Genomic DNA, 10,854 nt, shown 5'->3' with positions numbered 1-10,854 from the left:
CCCCCCCCCCCCCCCCCCCCCCCCCCCCCCCCCCCCCCCCCCCCCCCCCCCCCCCCCCCCCCCCCCCCCCCCCCCGCGTGAATGAAGATGCATACCTTAATCTGCTTCGCCGTATCGTCCATGAAAATAGCCGAGTTGGGATTCGACGACGACATCTTCCCGCCGGCGCCCTGTAGCGCAGTCAGGAACTTCGAGTGAATCAGCGCGGGCTTCGGCGACGGGAACGCCATGCGGTGGGAGTTGTCGCGCAGCAGCCGGAAGTACGGATCCTGGTCGATACCCATGGGGATCAGGCAGGCGATGTCGGCGATCTTCTGGTTCCGGGCAGTCTGGGGCTCGTCGGACCAGATCTCGGGGTAGGAGGTGGCGAAGGCGGCGACGCACTGGACGGAAGGGAAGAAGATGCGGCCGATGTTGGTACTATATTATCAGGATTTAGGAATTTAGCAGACATTCTCAAAGAGGGGCAAGGAGGGGGGTGTTTATAATTCTAACCTTTCATTGAATCCAAACGCGCCACGGACCTGGTTGAAAGTAACCAGCTTTCCGAACTCCCAAGCGTTCATGAGGAAATGGCTCGAGATGTACTTCAGGTCGCTGTAGATGAAGGTCTTCTTAACGTCGAAGCCCAAGGCGATGATGTCGCGGGCATTTTCCATAGCGTAGTGCATAGCCTCCTCGAAGCCAATGCTGTCCTTGAACAGGGCCTTCTCGTCGTCCGTCAACATGAAAACCAGCGGCACGTCGAACACGTCCTGCAGCCATTTCGTGAACTGCAGGGGGATTGTGTGTCCAAGGTGCAGGCTGCCGGTGCTGGGCCCGCGGCCGGTGTAGAGGAAGAAGGGCTCGCCGTGCTCGTAGCGCGTCAGGATCTTGTCGAAGTCGCGGTGGCTGAAGAACAGGCCTCGTCGCAGCCAGCGGTGCGGCTTGTGTCCGGTCACCCGTTCGAAGCGCTCCAGGAGCTCGTGGTCAATGGCGGAGGTGTTCCATTTTCTAGATTGCGCGGTTAGCGGTCGATGCCATCTCTCTTTCTCTCTGTGCGTGTTTTGGTCGCAGAGACTCCGGTACATTGAGGAAACAGGAGCACATACTGAGAGAGGGCCAGGTAATCAATGGAGATGGCCTCGCCGTTCTCGTCCTGCCCACCGTCTACGGACCAGGGATTGATGTCCTGGTCCCGGGCAGTCGGTGCCGGTGCGGTTTCTTCGGCCATTCTGGAAGTCGCAGGAATGTCAGATCAGGAGACAAGTAAGGTAGAGACAAGTGGCCAATGTGGAGAGTGGTGCAAGAAGAGAAAGCGGCGTGAGTCAGGAATCGGCCAAAGGAGGGGTCGATCTTTAATTTGCTTAATTAATTTCAGGCCATCGTGGCGGGGCTGGTCACGTGGACCCTTATCTACTTCTTATCACCAGATGACCTTTCTCCATTCCTTCATGATTCAGTTCTCACAGTGAAAATTGATTTGCGCAACAGAAACTATAATATAATAGCCACTAAGAACCTAGAGACATGTCACTTCCCCCCTTATCCCTACTTTACAGACAGGCTTTTTTCGATTTTATTTCTTTTCACTCTTTTTATCCACTTTCAAAATAGGACCGTTTTGAGGGCTCTCGTATCGCATCGCAGGGTTAGATATCAATAATCCGACAACAGAACGGCTGGCATCGACCTTCGAATAAAACGCTTCAAACTGGTATGAATTTGGTATTGGAAAGATTCTGGTATTTATCTCATGGGGTTTTCCTTATTCGGCTTTCTCTCCCCCTGGTTGGAGGTCCAAAACGGATGCTTTCATTTACTCCGCCGACGACCGCGTAGTACGCTTGGTGGCCTTGCCCTTGTTGTCGGTGTCGGCCGAAGAAGTGGTGGCAGAGCCAGCCTTCTCCTTGCCAGCTCCGGCGGCCTCCTTGCCCTTCTTGGCGGGGGCGGGAGCGGGAGTGCTAGAGCCGATGGCACCCACGATGATGAGGATCATCGTCAGCACCAGAGCGCCCAGGCCACCGGCGACCTCGGGAACCTGCTTCACGGCGTTGATGGGGTCCTGCTTGGCGAGAACGACGAAGGAGTCAATCTTCTCACGGATGTAGGTGACAGGGTCCTCCTTGAAGCTAACGCTGGTAGTGACGGGCTTCTCTTCGGGCGTGGGCTTGGAAGCTTCCTCCTCGGCCGCCTCGACGGGGTGCTTGACGTCAAAGGTCTCCTTGCGAAGCTGCTCAGCATCCTCGACGGAGTGACCGATGTAGATGTTGTCAAACAGGATGTCGTTCTGCATGGTCCAGATCTCGAAGCCAATCTATGGAGTTGGTTAGTCATCATGGGTCATTTGGGTATCACACAGCACGGCGAAAGAGATGAACTTACAGCGCCCATGGGTTCCAAGTTGGAGGGGGTCTTGTCCTCATAGTAGGCGGGGTTGGCGATCTTGCGGGGAGCCCAGGGTCCCTTGTAGGCGGGGTTGTCAATCAGAGGAGCGGACCACTTGCCCTTGTAGGCGGGGTTCTTCTTCATGGGAGGCTCCCAGGCACCACAGCCGGAGACTTCGTTACACTTCGGGTTGGGGACAGTGGGAGGGACCCAGTCACCATCCTCCTCGTCATCCCAGTCCTCGGGCTTCTCGGCCTCGGGGTCGGGGACGCTGGTGGGCTCGTCCTGCAGCCAGTCTTCGGGGATAGTGGCCTCCTCGTCGACAACCTCGAAGGGAGCCTCCTCATCCCAGTCCTCGGGCTTCTTGGCCTCGGGGTCGGCGATCTTAGCCTCGTCAACCCAGTCGGAGGGCTTCTTGTCCTTGGGGTCATCGATCTCCTTCTCGGGGTTGACGGGAGGGTTGAAGTCCTCCAGCAAGGTGCCCTCTTTGACGGACTCACCGTCGATGAGGATCTGGAAGGTCTGGTCAGGCTTGATGACCAGGGTGTACAGCGAGGTGAGTTTGGAAGTACGGGCGGCCGGGGGAGCCTTCAGGTGCTTCTCCTCATATTCGCCGGTCTTGGGGTTCTTGTGGCGGAAGATGAAGTGCACCTTGTTGGTAGCACCGCACTTGTCGGGACCGAACATGATGACGTAGGGAGTCGCGTTGGAGAACTCCTCGGCGTGAAGCTTCTTGTTCTCTTGGAGAAGCTTCAGGTAGGCACCACCGCAGACCAGAGAGTTCTGCGGCTTCACTTCGTACTGGACAACCAGGGTCTTGCCCTTGTTGTCAATCTTCTTGGGGAACTTGGCCGAGATGGCGTGGTGGGCCGCGGCGTTCTTGACGACGAGACCCTTGTCGCCTTCGATTCCCTTGAGGACGCTGGGTTCCTCCACGGACCATTCGCCAACGTAGGCCCAGTCCTCCTCCGACTTGGAGTCATCCTTCTTGGCGTGGGACGGAGTCCATCTCGAATCCCAGCCCTCCGTGAACTGTTCAACGAAAGGACCTTTGATGGCAGAGGGCTAATGCGAGGAGATCGTTAGCAATTGCGGAGAATAAATGGGATGGGCGTCATGATGCGTGCGATCGCTGTGCCGATCAACAAAGAACGGGAGAACTCACGGTGAAGGCAGGCTTCTCGACGACGGAAGTAGCATCAGCGGGCTTCTCAGCGTCCTCTGCATGGGCATAACCCATGAGAGTGGCCGAGGACACCAGAGCCGAGGTAAAGGCGGCGTTGATACGCATGGCGAGATAAAGTCGAGCTAGAGCGCCGACGAACTGGGGGATTCAAGGAAGGGAAGACAAGATAAACAAAAGATTAATTGAACCTCCTAAAGGGGAATTAGGGAGGGCAGGAGAGGAATGGAGAGAAGACAAGGCCAGCCGTGAGTCGCGACAAAGCTACCTGTAGCGCACGGGGGAGGAGAAGGGAAGAAGAGGAGAAAGAGGAGAAGAGGCAGGCCGATTGTATAAATAAGCAGCGAATGAAGCCCGGAAGTTCAAGGTGGCCTCTTCCCGCCGCGCCCGGGGGGGTCCTTCCGCCTGCCTTCTTAGGGTTAGCTGTGATTCTCCCGCGTTCTGCGTTTCTCCCGATGGCCACGGAGTATATCCTAGACTCCTAGACTCCTTGAATCTTCCTGGCGTGAACTTAGCATGCACATACACGGGGATCAGGAGGAGTACAGGCACTCCCCGGTAGAACGGTCCATACGGGTCAATTCACGCTCCCTCATGCGGTCACCTCCCAGTCACTCTCTCGTAGTCCGACCGAGCTCAGTCTGAAGATGACACCATCCCCGCGGCGCTAATTAATCGCAAAAATTAATTAATTTTTCTGCAATTCCCTTCCCTCCCCGCTCGGCCTCTTCCTCGTCCTACGCCGTCGCCTCGTCCTGTCCCACCTCGTCCTGCTCCATTTTCTTTTCTGAGCCTGTCTCCGGCGATCACTCCTCGTCGTGTGGATTGTCTTCGTTTGAAAATCAAATCCATTCCTACATATTCCCGATCCTATCTTCTCGATCTCTCTGCAAACCCGCTTCCCCTCACACTACGATCGCTTTCTCGACATCATGTGCCAAGAAACCCAACAGACGAACAATGACCATCTCGTTCAGTCGACGGATCCCGAGCATCCGGCCAATTTGATTCCGGAGCTCTGTCGCAAGTTTTACAACTGGGGTTGGGTTACTGGAACCGGTGGTGGGGTAAGCTGATCGCATCCATGACAGTCTTCGGATTGCCCGTCGCTAATTGGAATCTTGTTGCTGCGCTTCTAGACCTCCATCCGTCGCGGAGAACACATTTACATCGCGCCGTCGGGTGTGCAGAAGGAGTTGATGCAATCGGAGAACATCTTCGTCCTCGAGTGGCCCACCCCCAAGTATCCCGCTGAGGATCGCAAGTACATCCGCAAGCCGCTCGCCCTAAACCCCTCGGCCTGTACGCCCTTGTTCCTGGCTGCTTTTGAGCGCGGTGCTGGCTGCTGCATCCACACCCACTCTCAGTGGGCCGTCCTGGTGACGCTCCTGGTTGAGCGCGAGAAGGGTCCTGGCGGCTATTTCGAGATTAGCAACATCGAACAGATCAAGGGAATCCCTCGGGGCAAGGGTAAGGGCATGTTGGGATTTTTCGACACTCTGCGCATTCCCATTATTGAGAACACTGCCTTCGAAGAGGATCTGACCGGGTCGCTGGAGAAGGCCATGGAGGAAAACCCCGACACCTATGCGGTGCTTGTGAGAAGACACGGAATGTAAGTGGATCCGGCATTCTCTTTCTCCGATATTTCTGACACGATGGGTAGTTACGTCTGGGGCGACAACGTTGCCAAGGCCAAGACCCAATGTGAGAGCTTGGACTATTTGTTCCAGCTAGCGGTGGAGATGCACAAGTTGGGCATTCCCTGGGTGAAGCAATAGAGCAACCCTAGGTTTTTTTCAGCCTCAGTTGAAGAGGTTCATGAAAACAAGTGTAAACGACGTTGATGTTGATGTTGATGTGATGACGATGACGATGCAATAGAGCCACGGAGAGGATGATCCTTACCCAGAGTAGATCCAGATAGAGAACCCTTCGGTGATACTCTCTTTATATAATACAATTGAGGTACAGCGCAGTATACTCCGTAGTTGGGTCCAAGTAGAATGTTAAGGCCCCCAGTTGACTAGAAGCTTGGCGGGGGAACCCTAATCCGTCGACGCGGATCACCTGTCCAACTCGCCGACTCTCCAACCGTCCTCCGCTTCATCCTCCTGCTCTGTCCTGGTGGCCCGTCTTTTATTTTACCTCCCCAACCGATCTTTGATTTCTTTTCTCTATCCTTTATATTACCGTTAATTCCACTTTACCCTCATGGATTTGGACACTGGTGATTCCCCGTGGGGCGGTAAGCAGGCAGTCACGTTTCTGTCGCATCTATCCAGGGTGATCTCTAATCGGCCAGTACAGATGTGCCCTCCCAGTCCGTCGGCAATCGCGATGCCTCCGAATCGAATGCAGATGACAATGCCTGTATTTAACTCCCTTTCCCGCTCGATTCCATCATGTTTGCTCCGGAGCCCGTTCCTAATTGCGTCACCTGCGCAGCCCCCCAACAATCGTCACAGCAAGCGAGCTCGAGCAATCCCCGGTCCCCTGTACGACGCGGCCCCCGAGGCACACGAAAGATCAGTGCGCAAGCCACGAAATTAGAGGCCGTTGATGATACGTTCGACCCCCTTGGTCCTCTCGGAGATAAAGCCAGCGAAACGACCCCGGCCGCCAACGAGCAAGCTCCCACCCCGCCCCAGAAGGAGGAGGCCGCAGGGAACAATGCCCGTCCTACATCATCTACGTCGCAGACTCCCAGCGTGGCTGGCATGATGGACTCGATAGAAGAAGATGGCTCGGGGTTCAGGGGACCCCCGCCGGTGCAACCCCCTAGCGAAGCGGACAGCTCGAAAAGACTGTCGGAACCCAGCGTCAGTGTCGAGAAGGCTGCTCATCCAACTTTTGATATCACTGTCGGTGATCCGCACAAGGTGGGCGATTTGACCAGCAGTCACATTGTGTATCAGGTCAGAACCAAGGTAAGCGACCGCACCGCCCCTGATCGCGGGCGCATATCGCTGATATCAGGCCACAGACCACGTCCAAGGCGTACCGCCAACCCGAGTTTACTGTCAGCCGTCGTTACCGCGACTTCCTATGGCTCTACAATTCCATGCATAACAACAACCCCGGTGTCGTCGTTCCTCCTCCGCCCGAGAAGCAGGCGGTTGGTCGGTTTGACACTAACTTCGTCGAGTCGAGAAGATCTGCCCTGGAGCGGATGCTGAACAAGATCGCAGCACACCCGATCCTTCAACATGATGGGGATCTCAAGATCTTTTTGGAAAGCGAAAGTTTCACTCTCGATGTGAAGAACAAGGAGAACAGAGAGCCGGATCTCGGTCAGAGCAAGGGCATGTTCAGCTCGTTTGGCATCAGCGTTGGAGGCGGTGGAAAGTTTGTCGAACACGATGATGTATGTCTTCCCGGAACAAGGGGCGGAATGGTTGATTTGCATGCTGACAGGGGCTACAGTGGTTCCACGACCGGAAAGTCTACCTGGATGCCTTGGAAAACCAACTCAAGGCTCTGATGAAAGCCATCGATACGGTAGCCGCTCAACGGAAAGGACTGGCAGAGGCCGCTGGAGACTTTTCGGCTTCTCTTCAGGCGTTGGCCTCTGTCGAGCTGTCTCCTGCCCTGTCTAGTCCCCTGGATGGACTCTCGATTCTTCAGCTGCGCATTCGAGAGCTGTACGAGCGCCAAGCGCAGCAAGATGTGCTGACCTTGGGTATCACTATCGACGAGTATCTCCGCTTGATTGGTAGCATTAAAACTGCTTTCTCCCAACGACAGAAGGCGTTCCACAGCTGGCATACCGCTGAGTCGGAAATGCAGAAACGCAAGAACACCCAGGAGAAGCTCCTCAGACAAGGGAAGACGCAGCAAGACCGCCTGAATCAAGTCAATGCCGACGTGGCCGATGCGGAACGGAAGGTTCACCAAGCCCGCCTGTTGTTTGAGGACATGGGGCGATTGATGCGCAACGAACTGCAGAGATTCGAGAAAGAGAAGGTTGAGGATTTCAAGTCCGGAGTCGAGACCTTCCTTGAGAGTGCCGTGGAAGCGCAGAAGGAGGTGAGCAATTGTCATCCAGCCGATCAGTATCTCTCGTTGCTAATGAACCATGCAGTTGATCGAACTTTGGGAAACATTCCTCTTGCAGCTGGATGCGGGCGAAGAAGGAAACCCTTTTTACGGGGGTGCATCTGCCCCGGCAGAGCCTCCTGCAGAAGAACATCCCGAGGCAGCTCCTCCGGCGACGGCAGAGGAGCAGTCTTAGGGATCTAGACCTTGACTGTGAAGCCTTTTCTTGACTTGTACAAAAGCAAAATCCACGACCCGTCCTCCCTTACATGCTCCCATCCATTCCCGTGTCCTGCTCAAACTACGATGCCCGTCATTGAACAGTGTATGATGTAGCGCACGACTTGTTTTAATTGAAGTTATGGCCAGTGTGTAACGCAATCATACTGTCGGAATATTGTTTAGCATAGTGTGATATCAATAGCCTGAAATAATCTGACGTCTGATAATGCTTACCCGGTCCGTACAATTCAGGATGTAGTTGTGCATGAACCCATGTATACCAGAGATCTGTACAGTAGTAGTATTGGTCATATCTTGACAGAAACACGACAAAAAGAGAAAAGAAAAAGAAAATCCAGCCTATAATACAACAGGAGCAGCAGAAAAATCAAGACCGTCCATGCGTAACCACGGATATAAACCCCCATCCGAATCCGACTTCATTCATTCAAGCACGACACACATCTAATCCTTCTTCTTCTTCCCCTGCTCCTGGGACTCCTGCCCAAACGAACTGATCAGATCCAGCAGATTATCCTCCTCTTCCTGCGCCGCGGCCGCCTCGGCGGCGGCCTCCTCCTTGCTCAATTCCTTCTTGCCGCTCTCCTCGCCCTCGACGGGGGTGTTCGCGTCGAAGCCGCGCCCAAATCGTGCTCGGAAAGCAGCCAACCGTCCGGCCTCATCATCTTCGACGTTCATCAGCTTGCTGGACGAGGGGTTCCAGAGCAGCGAGTTGCGCGTGTCGCGGGTCGACCGGTACACGGGGGCCGGGGAGGTGGTGCGGTGCGTGAACGTGCTGCCGTCCGATAGCGTGATCAGCTGGGTAAATGTGTACGGGTTCTTGGGCCGGCGCAGCAGCGTCGCATGTCGGCATTGCGAGCAGATGAAGGTTGTGGAGGTCGTGCTGCTGTTGGTCAATCGGGCGGTTGTGCCTCCTGTGCGGAGGAGGGAGGTTGCGAGGGACATTTTTTTTTTCTTCGGTGAGGATGATGCGGGGAATCCGCTGTTCGGAAGACTAAGATGTCTGAGGAGAGGAGGTGTAGAGGCAAGACCGTTCAGAGGAAGATCGGTCCGCGAGAGAAGGGAATTGGCAATGGCAGGTCGGGGCGTCGTCTTGATCGGAGGTCAAACGAAGACGTTCTTTTCGGCGGAGAAATTTGGCGGCTCGGAGCGGACTTAGTCAGCACCGGGGTTTCCTTCGCCGTCGAATTTACAGCTTCATCTCCAACATTCATCTCGGGCGCTCTTCGGCCAGAATGGTCTGCAATTGACTTCGCTCCTTTCGAAAATCTCACAATGGTGACTGTCGACCCAGAATTTCTCTATATCGTTGCTTGTCCTGTCCCTCTTTGAGCCTTTGAGCTCTTCCCTCCACGCTATGAATCTCCTCGCTTCTCCGCGACTTGCGGGCCGGTTTGCGGACCTGTCAGGTATGTGTCTTCCCTGGAATGCCGATGGATTACGATGTGAGACTCACATCCAATACAGGTCTATCATGTACAAACCTCCGCGTATCATCTTTCAATCTCCCCCGACAATCCCTCTGCCGAACACTCTCCTCCGACGTCACCGGCTCCCGCACATCCACCAGATGCTTCGGCAGCAGCGGTAGCAACAACCAACCCAACACCACCCCCACCGAAACCCCTCCTACTCCCTCCCTCCCCGACCAAGTCCGCCTCCTCATGCGCCGCGTCCCCTACCCCGTCGCCATCATCACCTCCACCGACCCCTCCGAGTCCAACAACCCCCCGCGCGCCTTCCGCGGCATGACCGTCTCCTCCTTCAACACCGTCACGCTACGCCCAGACCCCATCATCTCGTTCAACGTCCGTCGCCCCTCGGAGACGCTCACCGCGCTCCAATCCTCCGGCCGCTTCCTGGTCCACCTACTCGCGGCCGACCAGGCGCCCGCGTCCCTGGCGCGGGACTTCTCGCGCGGAAACCACAACCTATCGATCGTTAGCGGGGAAAGCGACTTTGAATTCGTCCCGCATATACCTACCCTATCTACATCAGAGTCTACATCGACATCTACGGACGGGGCCGGACCCTCGAGTACAGAAACCAGCAACCCTCGTCCGTCCCCCTCACCGCTACCCCTACCGTTACTCCGACGGAAACCGAACCCCGAAACCAAGGAGAGTGACTCGGCACCCGCCCCCTTCCCCTTCGTCTTCGAGTGTCTGCTTCACCCCCAGAACGTCACCGTGGGGGATCATACCATTGTCGTGGGGAAGGTCATCCGCGCGCTATCCCCGGACAGTCATCATGGTGGCACGAACGCGGAGACGAACATGTCGTTCTCAGCGGACGAGTTGTGTTTGACGTATGCTAATACGCATTTTTGGAAGATGGGGACGGAGATTTGATATTCTCTTTTCCTTTTCCTTTTCCCTCCTCTCCCCTCACTCGATATCAAGGATCTGTCTGGTTGGTTATGTCTAGCTGATATTTCAAGGTTGGATATCTACCTATCCTCGTACTTTAACTTTTGCATTTTCTAGCTATGTGGCTATGAAGGGGCTGGGTATGTATTAATATGTTCGATGGTTTGTTTTGATAGATTAGGTTGGGGATATATAGACCTGGTTCTGGGTATTACGTTTATAACTTCAGGCTCCAGGATTGGGTGGAATATACATGTATATAGATAGAATATTGGGAAAGAAGAACATGCATGGAGAGGCATGAGAACAAGATACTACAGAAGAAATTTGAAGAAAGAAAAAAAAACTCAAAATTCTCATACTTCCCCGTCTCATCCAATCCATATAGGTATCACAAAGTCTACAAGTCTACGAAATACATCAACAAGCCAAAGCCACACAAAAAGAACTACAAGGACAAAAAGAATATATTGACCGCAGTATGTATCACAGGCGAAGACTCAAAACCAGGACGAAGCCTCACCAGAGACCCCCAGTAACCAAGAATATCCATCGCCGTATATGATGAGAATCGACACAAGCCAAAATCGGAACACCTCCCACCGCCACACGCAACACACAACGCAACTCCCCTACTTACACAGAACCACCGGC

At 54.8% G+C, this 10,854-nt stretch overlaps 6 protein-coding genes across 6 annotated transcripts; 3 read left to right on the top strand and 3 right to left on the bottom strand.

Annotated features, from left to right (window-relative positions):
* KD926_003918 (tryptophan--tRNA ligase WRS1) lies at window positions 1–1,213 on the bottom strand (the record flags this gene model as incomplete). The annotated part of the gene is made up of 3 exons (XM_053097831.1): window positions 96–420; window positions 496–993; window positions 1,092–1,213. Coding segments are annotated over 3 exons (945 nt in total), but the record flags the coding sequence as incomplete, so codon positions are not given.
* Window positions 1,214–1,798: 585 nt separating this feature from the next.
* clxA (calnexin) lies at window positions 1,799–3,658 on the bottom strand (the record flags this gene model as incomplete). The annotated part of the gene is made up of 3 exons (XM_053097829.1): window positions 1,799–2,296; window positions 2,365–3,432; window positions 3,533–3,658. The coding sequence occupies 3 exons, from the start codon at window positions 3,656–3,658 to the stop codon at window positions 1,799–1,801; spliced, it is 1,692 nt and encodes a 563-aa protein (XP_052958368.1).
* An 824-nt stretch (window positions 3,659–4,482) lies between these two features.
* On the top strand, window positions 4,483–5,331 carry mde1 (methylthioribulose 1-phosphate dehydratase MDE1; the record flags this gene model as incomplete). Its single annotated transcript, XM_053097828.1, has 3 exons — window positions 4,483–4,617; window positions 4,690–5,165; window positions 5,217–5,331. The coding sequence occupies 3 exons, from the start codon at window positions 4,483–4,485 to the stop codon at window positions 5,329–5,331; spliced, it is 726 nt and encodes a 241-aa protein (XP_052958367.1).
* Window positions 5,332–5,955: 624 nt separating this feature from the next.
* Window positions 5,956–7,784, top strand: KD926_003915 (sorting nexin 1; the record flags this gene model as incomplete). Its single annotated transcript, XM_053097827.1, has 4 exons — window positions 5,956–6,480; window positions 6,537–6,917; window positions 6,977–7,579; window positions 7,635–7,784. The coding sequence occupies 4 exons, from the start codon at window positions 5,956–5,958 to the stop codon at window positions 7,782–7,784; spliced, it is 1,659 nt and encodes a 552-aa protein (XP_052958366.1).
* A 491-nt stretch (window positions 7,785–8,275) lies between these two features.
* Window positions 8,276–8,776, bottom strand: KD926_003914 (mitochondrial 54S ribosomal protein bL31m; the record flags this gene model as incomplete). The annotated part of the gene is made up of 1 exon (XM_053097826.1): window positions 8,276–8,776. The coding sequence occupies one exon, from the start codon at window positions 8,774–8,776 to the stop codon at window positions 8,276–8,278; it is 501 nt and encodes a 166-aa protein (XP_052958365.1).
* A 412-nt stretch (window positions 8,777–9,188) lies between these two features.
* On the top strand, window positions 9,189–10,182 carry KD926_003913 (flavin reductase family protein; the record flags this gene model as incomplete). Its single annotated transcript, XM_053097825.1, has 2 exons — window positions 9,189–9,240; window positions 9,299–10,182. 2 exons carry the CDS (start codon window positions 9,189–9,191, stop codon window positions 10,180–10,182), a joined length of 936 nt encoding a protein of 311 aa, XP_052958364.1.
* Between the last annotated feature and the right edge of the window lie 672 nt (window positions 10,183–10,854).

This window comes from Aspergillus affinis, assembly GCF_023601865.1.
Source record: "Aspergillus affinis strain CMG 70 chromosome Unknown NODE_19_length_383810_cov_86_361570, whole genome shotgun sequence".
Taxonomy (NCBI): domain Eukaryota; kingdom Fungi; phylum Ascomycota; class Eurotiomycetes; order Eurotiales; family Aspergillaceae; genus Aspergillus; species Aspergillus affinis.
Note: the sequence above shows the minus strand (reverse complement) of the source record. Positions and strands in the feature narration are given on the sequence as shown.